General features: G+C 35.7%; 1 protein-coding gene across 1 annotated transcript in view; it reads right to left on the reverse strand.

The window, feature by feature from the left end:
• The window catches only part of LOC132734458 (uncharacterized), a 31,296-nt gene extending 19,200 nt beyond the window's left edge, over window positions 1-12,096 (reverse strand). Inside the window, exons 1-2 of the mRNA XM_060721201.1 lie at window positions 12,015-12,096; window positions 3,386-3,507 (exon numbers count right to left, since the gene is read on the reverse strand). Coding sequence (XP_060577184.1) covers window positions 3,386-3,475 — 90 coding nt within the window. The 5' untranslated portion in view covers window positions 3,476-3,507; window positions 12,015-12,096. The remainder of the gene's footprint in view (window positions 1-3,385; window positions 3,508-12,014) is intronic.
• Window positions 12,097-16,091: the final 3,995 nt, after the last annotated feature.

Consider the following 16,091-nt stretch of genomic DNA (forward strand, 5'->3'; position numbering starts at 1 on the left):
ATACAATGTAAAAAATTATTATCTGTGCAAAAGTAAAGTATTTGTCTAGATATTTTTATCTGAAATTTCTTTTAAACAAAAAATAGATTACAACAAGCAACTATCATAGTATTGCAAGCAATCCATAAGTCCCCTACCGGTTAGAACCCCAGCAACATTCTGATGGGCCATTGGCCATTCAATTTTACCAGTGAATGAATGACATGAATGAACTTAAATCTTTTGAGTTCTAAGTTTGTCTATATCACAGTAATGTGTTAAGTTTCCCTGCCTAGTAAGGAAATTATGTTTATACAACCTTGTAATATTATTATGATGTGGGATTTTAAAGTAAATCCTATAAGGAATGAAGAAGTTGGAGTAAAAAATACCAATTTCTAGAAAAAATCTAAGTTCAAGGGGGACATAATTCTGGAAATAGTCTTGCTAGAGTATTTAACCTCAAAAATGTTGAGTGATAATAAGAAACATATATATAAAGTTTGATGTAGAAACATTAGGAAATTAAGAAGTTATTTAAAAAAGACATTTTTTTTCCCCATAAAAATTCTAAGTTCAAGGGAGGTAATACTGATAATTTTTGTGCTAGAGTTGTAAACCATGTCACATATGATGTGGTTGATGACCAGAAACTTATATTTAATGTTTGAAGTAAACACCTTAAGAAATAAAGAACTTATAGTGAAAAAGCTGAAAAATTTAAATCAGAAATCTTGAAATTCAGGCTATTTGTGAATTTTCCACATAGGAAGAAAAGAAAAAGATGTGCTTAACCCTTTACCTCATATATACGCGAAACAACGCACTTTTGACCCCCCTCCCTTTTTTAGGCCTCAAATAGTGAAAAAATGTCCTATTTGGGCCCCAAACACATGTTTTCGTTTGAGAAATGTTGCTAAAAAAATTGAGCACTTTTTCCGCGCCGCCCCCCATCCAAAAGATACATCAGGGGGTTACCAGAAGGGGGATGTGCCCCCTTCTGTTAGGGGGGTTTGAAGGGGGCGGAGTCCCCCTCATCGCCAAGAAAATTTTGGACTTGTGAGAGGCTAAAAATGACCCCAGGTCGATCATAATGTAACGTGTAACCAAATCTGAAAAGCCTTTGACTCTATCTCAATCCCTTGAGAAGTTGCAGCACTTTGAAATAAATTTTGATGGAAAAAATCGAGGCAAAATAGTGATTTTTGGCAATTTTGAGATGTCCCCTCGTTGCCATGGTAACAGGAAATATAAGACTGAGCATGTCGTTACAAAGGCAATGGTCCAGTCAACATTTGTGCCAAGTTTGATTAGTATCGAAGCATTTTTCATAGTTTCATAGCAGTTTGAACTTGTAACAGGAGGCTTTTCAGTGAAAACGGCCATTTTTCACAATATGCTCATGGGGGAAAGGGATAATCTCCAGACTGCCTTCTACCCATGTTTCAAGTTTCATAAAAATATTTTCAGTACTTTTTGAGTAATCACTGGATCCAGTTTATGTGTTAAATTTGCCATATTTTCAGACTATTTGTTGCCATAGCAACCAGAATTTTCAACATAGGAACAAAAGAGAAAGATGTGCATAATCTCCAGACTGCCATCTACCCATATTTCAAGTTTCATAAAAATATTTTCAGTACTTTTTGAGTTATCACTGGATCCAGTTTATGTGTTAAATTTGCCATATTTTCAGACTATTTGTTGCCATAGCAACCAGAATTTTCAACATAGGAAGAAAAGAAACAAGAGCTGTTGGTAGGACAGCAACGCTCGACTATTCTTAGTGCTTGATAGTAAAAAAAAATGCTTGATACAGTTACCTCCTCCTGTTTACAGGTTGGGGTAATGATGGTGAACAAGTGTGCAAAGTTTCAAAGCCATATGTCAATGAACTTTGAAAATATTTGAGGTATTAAAAAAACTTTAACATAAATTCTAAGTCGAAAAAGGGGCATAATTCTGTCAAAATGCTTGATAGAGTTACCTCCTCCTGTCTACAGGTTGGGGTCATGATGGTAAACAAGTGTGCAAAGTTTCAAAGCCATATGTCAATGGACTTTGAAAATATTTGAACTATTACAAAAACTTTAACGTAAATTCTGAGTCGAAAAAAGGGGCACAATTCTGTCAAAATGCTTGATAGAGTTACCTCCTCCTGTCTAAAGGTTGGGGTCATGATGGTGAACAAGTGTGCAAAGTTTCAAAGCCATATGTCAGTGGACTTTGAAAATATTTGAACTATTACAAAAACTTTAACGTAAATTCTATGTCGAAAAAGGGGCATAATTCTGTCAAAATGCTTGATAGAGTTACCTCCTCCTGTCTACAGGTTGGGGTCATGATGGTGAACAAGTGTGCAAAGTTTCAAAGCCATATGTCAATGGACTTTGAAAATATTTGAACTATTACAAAAACTTTAACATAAGTGGTTACGCCGACGCCGACGCTCGGGTGACTGCAATAGCTCTACTTATTCTTATCGAATAGTCGAGCTAAAAAATGTGCATAATCTCCAGACTGCCATCTACCAATGGTTCAAGTTTCATAAAAATATTTTCAGTACTTTTTGAGTAATCACTGGATCCAGTTTATGTGTTAAATTTGCCATATTTTCAGACTATTTGTTGCCATAGCAACCAGAATTTTCAACATAGGAACAAATGAGAAAGATGTGCATAATCTCCAGACTGCCATCTACCCATATTTCAAGTTTCATAAAAATATTTTCAGTACTTTTTGAGTAATCACTATATCCAGTTTATGTGTTAAATTTGCCATATTTTCAGACTATTTGTTGCCATAGCAACCAGAATTTTCAACATTGGAACAAAAGAGAAAGATGTGCATAATCTCCAGACTGCCATCTACCCATATTTCAAGTTTCATAAAAATATTTTCAGTACTTTTTGAGTTATCACTGGATCCAGTTTATGTGTTAAATTTGCCATATTTTCAGACTATTTGTTACCATAGCAACCAGAATTTTCAACATAGGAACAAAAGAAAAAGACGTGCAAAATCTCCATACTGCCATCTATCCATATATCAAGTTTCATAAAAATACTTTTAGTACTTTTTGGGTTATTGCGGGATCCAGTTTTGTGGACGGACGGACTGACGGATGTTCTCACAGGACAGTAATTATGTGGCTACTCTATTGTTCTCTCTATTGTTCTTTTTAGCCACACAAAAGAAAATAGCCACATAAAAGCATTACGGAATGAATGACATCAAAGAGAAAGAACGGTTACCTATTGACCCTCTAGCCACATAATTACTGTCCTGTGAGTGCGGACTGACAGACAGACGGACAGACGGACGGAGGGTAAACCTAAAGTCCCCTCCGGGTAAACCGGTAGGGGACTAATAATTATTATTAAATATTTGAAAAAAGTTTACATACAAGAGATTGTAGTTCACACTTGAGGACAACTTTAAGAGCTGTCTGAAATTCATCACTGTCCCATTCCTCGCCATACAGATTTCCAGCCATCTTGTTTTCACAATCTGTCACCAACTACACACCTGTAGACAATAGATATCCTTTATCATAAATAAATTATAAAATATACATGTATTTCACCACTATAAAATGTAAAGTAAGCATTTCTAGCAACAGTATCTCAATGTTATTACAGAGCTCAAGATAATTTTTTGGCCAAGGGTTTTTTCCCCCTAAAATCAATTGTGACTGTTAAAATGTACAAATTCTAAAAAATGTGAAGTTTAAAAGAGTAAAATTAATTACAAGCATTTTGCATAGCATTTTTTGTTTGTTTTTTAAATTAATTGCATTGTCTTCTTTCTTATTATAAAACAGATTAATTAATTTTATTACACAGAGCAAATGATAAGCCTATCTGGTAGAGCAATATATACATGTAGCCCTTCATATGTCAAAATCAGGGGTGTCCATGGCCGAGTGGTTAAGGTTGTTGACTTCAAACCACTTGCCCCTCACCGCTGTAGGTTCGAATCCCTACAGGGACTTTTGATTCTTTCATGTGAGGAAGCTATCCAGCTAGCTTACAGAACGTCGGTGGTTCTACTCAGGGGCCTGTTCGTGCCTGAAATAATGCACGGAAGGGCACCTGAGGTCTTCCTCCACCAGTAAAGCTGGAATGTCGCGATATGACCTATACTGACTGTGTCGATGTGACATAAAACCAAAATAATAAAAAAACAAGAGCCGGTTGAACAGGGTGATGCTCCCCAATAGGTTTTGGACACAGGAAGGTATACCTCTTGTTGTGTCAGAGTTATGTCACAGACAAAGTTCAAAGTGTAAAAACAACCCAAATATTGTGCACGACACATTGTCTAAATATGGTGATCATTTTTGTGAAATAGTTGTAAAATCCGATTTCAAATAACAAAGTTATGCGCCTGACATTATTTTGCTGCAAGGTCATGCTGTGACCTTGACATTCAAGGTAGTGACCTAAATTTGCATGCGACACGTCAATTCAATATGGTGATCATCTCTGTGAAATAGTTGTTAAATCCGACTTCCAGTAACAAAGTTATGGGCCGGACACAATTTTGCTGCAAGGTCATAACGTGACCTTGACCTTCAAGGTAGCGACCCAAATGTTGCGCGCGACACAATGTCTCATTGTGGTGATCATTTCTGTGATCTGTAAAATCCGACTTCAAATAATGAAGTTATGTGCCGGACACAATTTTGCTTCAAGGTCATGCTGTGACCTTGACCTTCAAGGTAGCGAGCCAAATGTTGCGCATGACACGACATTTTAATATGGTGATCATTTCTGTGAAATAGTTTAAAAATCTGACTTCAAATAAGGAAGTTATGGGCCAGACACGATTTTGCTGCAAGGACATGCTGTGACCTTGACCTTCAAGGTAGCGACTTAAATGTTGTGCATGACACGTCATCTTAATATGATGATCATTTCTGTGAAATACTTATTAAATCTAACTTCAAATAGGGAAGTTATGGGCCGGACACGATTTTGCTGCAAGGTCATGCTGTGACCTTGACCTTCAAGGAAGCGACCCACATGTTGCGCGCGACACATCGTCTCAATATGGTGATCATTTCTGTGAAATATTTTTTAAATCCGACTTCAAATAACAAAGTTATGGACCGGACACGATTTTGCTGCAAGGTCATGCTGTGACCTTGACCTTCAAGGTAGCGACCCAAATATTGCGTGCGACACGTCGTCTCAATATGGTGATCATTTCTGTGAAATATTTTTAAAATCCAACTTCAAATAACAAAGTTATAGACCGGACACGATTTTGCTGCAAGGTCATGCTGTGACCTTGACCTTCAAGGTAGCGACCCAAATGTTGCGTGCGACATGTCGTCTCAATATGGTGATCATTTCTGTGAAATATTTTTAAAATCCGACTTCAAATAATGAAGTTATGGACCGGACACGATTTTGCTGCAAGGTCATGCTGTGACCTTGACCTTCAAGGTAGCGACCCAAATGTTGCGCGCGACACGTCATCTCAATATGGTGATCATTTCTGTGAAATATTTTTAAAATCCGACTTCAAATAATGAAGTTATGGACCGGACACAATTTTGCTGCAAGGTCATGTTGTGACCTTGACCTTCAAGGTAGCGACCCAAATGTTGCGCGCGACACGTCGTCTCAATATGGTTATCATTTCTGTGAAATATTTTCAAAATCCAACTTCAAACTAGAGGATGCTTTTGTAAAATAGCGCATGTCTCCCCCACTGCTGAGAATAAATGCTGGGAAGAAAATGACCGCATAAGGGTGGAAAGATCAAAAAAGAACAGAGTATATAAAACCAGACAACTGATATATCACTGATATATCAATAATAGTTAAATGTCCTCACTGATAAGAACTCTAGTTATCATCCGGAAATGAGAAAATGACCAATGGTCACTGTGACCTTAACCTTTGACCTACTGACCCCATAAACAAGAGGGATCATCTGCTCAATAAGACCAATCATCCTATGAAGTTTGAGGGTTGTAGGTCTAAAGGAACTCTAGTTATCATCCGGAAAGGAGAAATTAACCAACGGTCGCTGTGACCTTGACCTTTGACCTACTGACCATTAAAACAATAGGGATCATTTGATTAATAAGACCAATCATCCTATGAAGTTTGAGGGTTGTAGGTCAAAAGGAACTCTAGTTATCATCCGGAAATGAGAAATTGACCAACGGTCACTGTGACCTTGACCTTTGACCTACTGACCCCAAAAACATTAGGGATCATCTGCTCTATAAGACCAATCATCCTATGAAGTTTGAGGGCTGTAGGTCAAAAGGAACTCTAGTTATCATCCGGAAACGAGAAATTGACCAACGGTCACTGTGACCTTGACCTTTGAACTACTGACCCCAAAAACAATAGGGATCATCTGCTCAATAAGACCAATCATCCTATGAAGTTTGAGGTCTGTAGGTCTAAAGGAACTCTAGTTATCATCCGGAAATGAGAAATTGACCAACGGTCACTGTGACCTTGACCTTTGAACTACTGACCCCAAAAACAATAGGGATCATCTGCTCAATAAGACCAATCATCCTATGAAGTTTGAGGTCTGTAGGTCTAAAGGAACTCTAGTTATCATCCGGAAACGAGAAATTGACCAACGGTCAGTGTGACCTTGACCTTTGACCTACTGACCCCAAAAACAATAGGGATCATCAGCTCTATAAGACCAATCATCCTATGAAGTTTGAGGGCTGTAGGTCAAAAGGAACTCTAGTTATCATCCGGAAACGAGAAATTGACCAACGGTCACTGTGACCTTGACCTTTGAACTACTGACCCCAAAAACAATAGGGATCATCTGCTCAATAAGACCATTCATCCTATGAAGTTTGAGAGCTGTAGGTCAAAAGGAACTCTAGTTATCGTCCGGAAACGAAGAATGGACGGACGGACTGACGGACGGACGGACTGACGGACGGACAGGGCAAAAACAATATGTCTCCCCCCGAGGTGGGGGAGACATAATAAAGAAGTTATGGACCTGACACGGTTTTGATGCAAGGTCATGCTGTGACCTTGACCTTCTAGGTAGCGACCCAAATGTTGCACGCGACACGTCGTCTCAATATGGTGATCATTTCTGTGAAATATTTTTAAAATCTGACTTCAAATAATGAAGTTATGGACCGGACACGATTTTGCTGCAAGGTCATGCTGTGACCTTGACCTTCAAGGTAGCGACCCAAATGTTGCGCACGACACGTCGTCTCAATATGGTGATCATTTCTGTGAAATATTTTTAAAATCCGACTTCAAATAACAAAGTTATGGGCCGGACACGAATTCGGGACGTACGTACAGACTGACGGACTGACGGACGGACAACCCGACGACTATATGCTCCCCCGAAATTTTTAGGGGAGCATAAAAAAATTAAATCAAAATTAAGTTATGCGACCTAATGTCAATGTTTCTCTTTTCAAAGTATCACTTCTTTGAGGGATACACTTCTGATGTCATCAACAGTTGAAATTTGAGCCAATAAAAAATATCCAGTTTTGAGCCCCAAATTCCAACTGAAAATCCAGTTTTGGCCCATTGCATTTGTCACAACAATGTGTCAAGTTACCTACAAGTTTGGGATACATGATAATTATGGTATTTACTATTACTACATATATTTATATAGCAGATAATTAATGTTCTAGAACAAAATATTATTATTGATCAGATAAATGTTCATGCTAAATTACTTGGAATTTTATCAATAGTTTTTTTCAAGCAGCATTTTATAAGAATATCCAAATAAATACATTTCTATGGTTTTCTCAATGAATATTTGAAACACTAATAGAAAATGTGTGTATTCTAGACCTATCCACTTTAAAACAAAGAACAGGTAATCATATAAATGACAAAATATAAAATATAGAGACTAATCTATGCCTGACTTCGTGAAGTCAGGTCTGAATCGTGGATTGGATTGTCACCTGACTGGCAATACTAAGCCTTGATAAAATATATTCATTCTTCAATGATTACTCTGTAATAATCTACAATGGTGTTTAAACAAAATTGGGAAAAAAAATTTTTTACATAACAGGCACATGCTGTAGTATCTTCCTTTTAAATTTCAAACAATGTGACCCTGCCATTCATGAGTTAAGTACTATTTTGCAGACATTCACATGGCTGGAAATTGACCCACAAGTCAATAAAAGTCAGTGATTGACCCAATAGCATGCTTATGCAGCTGTGAAAAACAGCTCCACTTCATCATTAAAAGAAATTTTCAATGCTTGCTAAAAGTGTTGAAGATAAAAAGTCTATTACAAATGTATTACATCTATATTGTCCATAGAAATGCCTTAATAATGTTTCCATTTATTTGTCTTCGTATTTTCACAAAGACTTAAATTAATAAAATCTGTGATTTTCAGAGGAAAAAAACTGCTGATCATCAAACGCCAAATATTAATAAATTAACTGTAATTAATATAATTGATAAAGTTTTCAAGATATTCAATAAAAATCTTCGTTAAGAAAGCATATATATTCATTTTTGTTTAGGAAATTTATCTCAAAAATGCTTTAGTTACAGCTAGCCTCAACAGTGCGTAACTATACGCTAGTTATATGTGGATACGTACAGCTAGAACTTTTGGCTAGCAAAAAGGGCCTGTACGGCTAGCCACTGCCTTTTAACCTTTTACCCCATGAGCATATTGCGAAAAATGGCCATTTTCATTGAAAAGCCTCCTGTAACAAGTTCAAACTGCTATGAAACTATGAAAAATGCTTCAATACTAATGAAACTTGGCACAAATGTTGACTACACCATAGCCTCTGTAACAGCATGCTCAATGGTAAATTTCCTGTTACCATGGCAACGAGGAGACGTCTCAAAATTGCCAAAAATCACTATTTTGCATTGTTTTTTATCATCAAAACTGATTTCAAAGTGCTGCAACTTCTCAATGAATTGAGATAGAGTAAAAGGCTTTTCAATTTTTAGCCTGTCACATGTCCAAAATTTTCTTGGCGATGAGGGGGACTCCGCCCCCCTTCATACCCCCCAAAAAGAAGGGGGCACATCCCCATTCTGGCAACCCCCTGATGTAGTATTTGGATGGGGGACGGCGCCAAAAAAGTGGTCACTTTTTTTAACAACATTTCTCAAACAAAAAACAGTGTTGGGGGCCTAAATAGGGCATTTTTTCACTGTTTGAGGCCTCAAAAAAGTGGAGGGGGGGGAGGGGCAGGGGGCAAAAAGCCGTCGAAACACGCTTATATCAGGGAAAAGGTTAATTAGTCCAGTGATTTTTTATTTCAATTTTCAAAACAACCTGTGGCTTTCTGAAGGGGAAAATATAGCGCGATAAATCAGAAAAGGGCCCTGGGAAAATCAAATTCTAACAACTGAGAATGGTTTACCCACACATATTTTAGAATATTCAATTTCAATTCAATTAAACATCCATGATACATGCAGGGGCTATCTGTAGGGACAGTGTTTTGTCTTAAGCTGATATAAGTCAGCTGCTGTTAAGCTGTTAAGTTATGGCTCTAGTGAAAAATATGCAAAGGGCATTTTAGGGAAAATATTAGCATTTTTAGGGAAAAATATACCTATTTTGGGCTAGGGGAAACAGCCTTAATTCGGCTGTAAAATACAGAGAAAAAAATCACTGTAGTCCTTTATTGAAAGACATAGCATTTTCTTTTTTTTACAGTTTGACGTATACTGGAAAATACGATGTCTTTCCATAACTTGCTAATTTCCTATTGCACAAACTGACATCTTCTCGAGTCAATTTGAATTTACTAATAAATCACAACTTAAATGTTATATTTCACAAAAAGCAACTGTTAATTGGCATAAAAACGGAAGCATTTTTTCTCAAATACTGTTTAAATATGAAAATTTTCTCATTCATGATAAATGGTTCATTTATCCATTTATTTAAGAAGACACATGAAAGACATTTTGTGTTGACCTAGTATATTGGAAATTTCAGGTTGCGCTGTGACGTCACTAGTAAATATAATACGAAATAAGTCTGAACAAATTTTTTCCTCTTTGGATTTTAGGCGCTGAGAAAGCATGCAGAAAAAAATTTCGTCAAATAATTTGGTTATTGTAACCTTCGCCATACACGATACACACCAATATGGCAGCTGTTTATACGGATTGTTTAACTGTTAAAAGTTGAATAAGTTGTTTTTGTGAAGGAAAATACACATTTGTGGTAGGATTATGAATACCAAGCATTATTTGTAGAATTTGTAGTACCATGTTACGACTTACGTTAGAAGTTTGGAAGTGGCTAGCCGTACGGGCCAGTACGGCTAGCCAATAGTTCTAGCCGTACGCGAGTCACGGTGAAAAGCAAAAAAAAAAGGTAATAATTTTCAAATACAGTAGATAAATATCGAACATAAAAGCACAATCAATTAATTAGCCTTAATTAAAGCCTACCCAGGGACTGACATTAGAATTGTAGAATGCGTTCCACGTAACATGCAAACTTTCCTTAATGATGGACATACCTTTAACCGGCGGTATTTGACGCAATTATCACAGCCCAACAACGATTATTTTCGGTGTTTTTTTTTTTTTTCCAATTTAAAAATTAAACTTAATGAAACAAAAGAGGATTATTATCAAAATTGTGTAAACTATTTCAATTGATGTTATTTAACTGCGATTAATCTCTAAAAAGTAAACATACGAAGACAATTGCTGTTTCTTGGTTGAAATCCTTGCTTAAAGTCAAAGCTTAAAGTTAAAATAACATATGCATTTTCAACTTCCATAGAATATTAAAAAGTGCCGTACGGCTAGCCAATACAGTGTGTCCTTGTTAGTCGTACGTGACTCACGTACGGCTAGAACTTTTGGCTAGCTGTACGGGCCCGTACGGCTAGCCACTTCCTAGAAGTTTGAATGATTGTCATTTGTGCATATTCATTGTTTTTCATTTTGCTACGGACTTTTAAGTAGATATCTTTAGTCATTAAAGCGGATTTGAACAATGTAAAAAATAGCTTCTAATCTGCGGTTTACTTCTAAATATTTTTGAACTACCTCTTAGGGGGCAGGGGACCTAAAAATGAAAAATTCTGTATTTCAGTGTGACCAGAAACACAATTCCAAATATTTCATAATCTGTTTCACAGGCAGATAACCAGTTTCACAGCATTATTCAATGATATATGACATATCATTGAAGAAAATAATAGTTTGCATGCATTGCTCCTTCAAAAAATGACTGACAGCAATTTATATTTACCCCCACCCAGCCAAAATCACACCTAAAATATACCAATATGGGCAATCTTCATGAAGGTGCAGCATACTCCAGAATCCGCCCGATTCCTTTAAAAATATCAGTAACACGCAGTGCAAGCTATGGCATTTTCAGAAATGACAAATAAAGTGTCTGTCATACGTTTAGATTTTTCACAAAATTCATCTGAAATTTCTTACTTGTTTGGCGCCAACTGTCAAAGCTTGATTTTTAACTTTTTCACTTCCATTCGGAGAGTCAGAAATACATACAAAGCTACCAAAATGCTTAGTTTCGGGTAAAAACCCAAAAATACATCTCATTTACTACACACAAACAAGAAAGAATTACAATGACAGAGAAATATCAGAAGTTATCAGTACCTTGAAAACACCATGTCTGAGTTATCATTCGAATATGTCCCCTGCCCCCTTAATTAGATAATTGTGCCCTTTTAATTCAACAATCATAATTAATGGGATATTTATCCTATTTACTCATTGCTGGCAAGGTTGTGACTTACTACGGTTTACCTATATAGTAAAACCTCTATGGCTATTGAAGAATACAAACTTGGAATATGCATCACTGTCACTGTTTTTTGTTTTAAGTTTAACATCTAAATTAACGAGTGAAAACGGGATAATTTTGAAAATGAATCTGAACAAAAGCAACCTATTTTCAGAATTATTTTGTACAAATCGCAATCAAAATGAGATCTAATATCAACCAAAGAAAAGTGAACATAACACTCTTTGGAGTGATGAACGTTGCGTTTATAAATTACCTAGATATTGGTAATATTGCCTGATATTCTGCATTCAAAATTTGGGCAAAACGTACGCCATTTTTGCGCTCGGAGTTTGAAGAGTTAACAAGGGAAGTAACTTTCCAAAGCCAAAATTAATGAACCATAGTAATAAACATATCCTTTTGAAACTTGCCATATTTTGCAAAAATATTATGTTATTATTTAAATAATGTTAGCTTATTAGATTTATGTCTTTTCTCTTTGTTTTTTCTCGCAATGATTTTTGATTTTTCTCTCTCATCCTCCATTATCAGTCAATTATTACTGTAATTTTATTACATCATGGAGTTGTATGACCATTTATAATTTGCCATTTTGTAGTATTTTATTTTTACATATTATTTGCCATTTTGTATTATTTTGTATGTATGTACTGTTTTATGTTGTCACATGCCCATATGGGCCCTGACGTATTCAAATAAACCTTGAAAACCTTGTATTAGAGTTGTGGTTCATGTCTATTGTGGTGTTGGTAGTTTTCACTCCAGATCAAGACAGTAAGCCACATTGAATTCACCAGAGGACAGTTCAAACACCGCATCGTTCCTGGACAGGCTGTCAAGTAGTATACCAGTACTACATGTAGTTGCATGCCTTCACTTTCGCAAGGAACTGAAACTTCTGTACGTGCCAGAGCAAATGTACTGTGCAAATGACTATAGAAAGGAGTTCATGTTCAATCACAACGATAGTGACCTGCGCCGTCCGGGAATCGAACCCGGGTCGCCCGATTCACAGTCCAACGCTCTATCTATTGAGCTAACCGGACGGCTTAATTATTATACAGTATACTTCACTTTAAATAACTACATTTGTTTGTAAGGTAGGCTACCCACGCTCGATGGAGTGCAGGAAATTACAAGGAAAATAATCATTGAGGATAATGATGGTACAGTATACCAGTTCGAAGTACTTATAATTGTCCCAGCATAATGTACAGAGACTTAAATTTACGAGGTTCTTGCTGCCAGCAATGTGGACGAGATTAAAAATACAAGTGAATTATTAAACATCGCTGTACTTGTGCCTCATTTTTCCGTGGTACCCATATTTCCAAGGTAATAGGCATAAACAGTCTCAAGTGCCTCATATATATAGAGTTCATGCACCTGCCAAGAGTTTTACTTTCACTTTCTTGAAATGTAACAGATACAACTGAGAAAACTTATTGTTTTATTCAGATTAAGAGCAAAGTAAATTATTTCACCATTTTACTTTTATTTTTTTATACCTTTTAAGACAACTGTCTTGAGATATTTGATAAATGCCACAGAGAAAATTCCCACTTTTAGACAAGGCTAGGCATAGATGTACTAAAAAATAAAGATTGCTTTTGGTTTTGCTTTTGAAACTGTTAAAATGTAATTGCTAAGGAAATATGAGAACGCAACTTTACTCACTAGGCAAGCAGATGGGTGTCAATTGCTATGTTGTGTACATAATTGCTTACATGCAAACATTAAACGGAATAAACTATGATATAATTGACATGTCTTTCCTACATTATTCAACAGAATTTTAATCTTCTAACTTTTATTGTCTGTGTTTAACAGTTAAGTACCACGGGAATATGAGGTACCAGTATACATATTGTATCACTGTGCACTTTATATTAATCAACTGATTTAATGCACAAGTATCCCACAGCTTCTAGGAGAATTTATGATAATGTAGAGAAGCTATGATTATAGTTTAGGGATATTGGTCCAAGAATGTCATTGCAATACATCGAGAAATAAAGAGAAACGCTTATCTTAATTTGGTGTTGTAACTCTTTTTAGTGTATGAAATAATAAATTAAGAAATTACTCTCCGATAGATTTTTAATCAAGAGACTTTATCACAATCAACTCATTTAAACTTTTATTGACTTTTATTAAAAGTCTTCTCTGATGTTTGTCATGTGGTCTATATTCCTTTTATTACGAATATCGTTTTATGTATCATTTTGTCCTCATATCTTGTGTAATTGTTATTAATATGTGATATATTTCTTTACAGTCCGATATACAAGTCACCATCCTATACCATTCACATTTCATCACCTATTAATCCTAGCAATTAATTACTTATATTCTATTAACACATATTGCAAGCCGACCCAACTTCCAAGACAAACCGTCTCAAAAATGCGTACTTTAATAAATATATTTCTTTGGTTTACGCCAGATATTGTTAACTTTTATTTATTTTAATTGTCGAGGCGTTTGTTTATGTCCTTTCCTGAACATTATGTTCCATTATCCTGTATCTATCCATGGACCATTTAAATGTATTTCGGCGCTGTCTTAATTTATGCACGTTGATAAATACATTTTTTAGTTTACACAAGTGACAAAGGTTATAAGAAATTCCCCAAGCTCAAACTCAGGTCTAAGGTATTTGATTGGTCAGATAATGTCACAGAATGTACACTGACCAAAGAAAACCCTGAGATTTGAGACTGAACTCAGAAAAATGTTTTATAACCTAAAGGCCAGGAATGATTACTCTTTATTTATTTAAATTATCATGGCATTTGTTTGTTCATGTCATTAACAGGCATATACAGCCATTTTTTTTACATAGAAGGACCATGCGAATTTAAAAGTCTGTTCTAAACGTCAAGTCAGAGACTTATAGATAGCTTTGGCCTAATCTATTTAATTAAGTACACATCTATTTCTACAGCATTTACCTTGCTAAATATCTTGAATGGACTAACCCATCTGTCATAGATAAAACCATTCATCATCTTTAGGAAAAGGAATTGAAAATATAGACTGACTGAATACCAATAGTACAGACCATTAGCTATGTCCTAAAAACACAATTGTGATTTTGTGCCATATATGCAGACCATGATCAAACAGCACTGATTGACGATGCTATGGTCGCATGAGTAGTATTAGTTGCCGCCAGCAGACTAAAGTGTAAACACAACTAAAATCAATTAAAGTGGATCAGAATACTTTTATATGTACATGTATTTGGTAATATGATGGGATTAACTTATTTTTTAGTGTTTTCTTATAGTGACATAATGCCCATTCAAGTGTTAATGGTGAGTGCACAGGTAAAACACAAAATAACTTTACATTTTGCAATAATTGTGTTCAATAATATATTTTACTATGAAAACAATACCAATAATACACGTTTTCCACGGAAAATATGGTATCAAATTGTGAAATATTTAGATATTCAATAACGCTTAGTCGCCAATGTGTTTGTCCTACAAATCCTATCCCTACAAATTGTGTAAATCAGTGCTTTGAGAACCCCCCCCCCCCCCCGCTGTGTGTCATTAAGCAATTGCAGAAAAAAGGTTTAAAGGTCCGAGGGAACACCCTTCTTTCACATTTTTACTTCACATCAGCAGGTGTCAAGTGCCGCGTGTAAAAAGTTGCTCCGCACTTCACTTCAGTGTTGTTATATTTTTCTGATCCTTCCTTTTCTTGATCCCAGCATTTTAAAGTGTTGACAATTGAGTGCCGCTCAAGCCGGTGCTATGGGGTGTGAGGAATATGGCACTTATTCATTACCCCTCATGTACAGACTCGATCAAACCGAATCAACAACTTTTATATGATTTTGTTGTAATTAATGCTTCCGAGGGATCACCCTTCTTCCAGATTTTTAAAGAAGCCACCATGAAGCACTATTGTCCATGGACATGTCCTTGAAAACAGCATGATGCTACAGTAAAATTTTGAAACAAGTACATCATAGATGTAGGTATTCCCCAGTTTGATATATTTTTTGTCAGTATTATATTATTTTTTCAGGTTTATCATTAGAGTGACATATTATGCTCATATGTTTGCTTTCATATCGACTGAATTAGTAATACATTTCAAAAGATTGACTCTTATTATTATGATTGATTAAATAGAGGATATTCAAGTTTCTTCTATAAATACAGGATTTATTTTCATCGAGTGGTATGAAAATAAATATTTCACGTGTGTCAGTAGCCACGAGTTTGTTAATTTTCATATCACAAGGTGAAAAGAAATCCTGTATTTATGGAAAAAACTTGAATTTTCTGTTTATTATATACCTTTTTCCTCA

Source organism: Ruditapes philippinarum, unplaced genomic scaffold (assembly GCF_026571515.1).
Source record: "Ruditapes philippinarum isolate M1 unplaced genomic scaffold, ASM2657151v2 ctg216_1_1_1_1, whole genome shotgun sequence".
In the NCBI taxonomy this organism is placed as follows: Eukaryota; Metazoa; Mollusca; class Bivalvia; order Venerida; family Veneridae; genus Ruditapes; species Ruditapes philippinarum.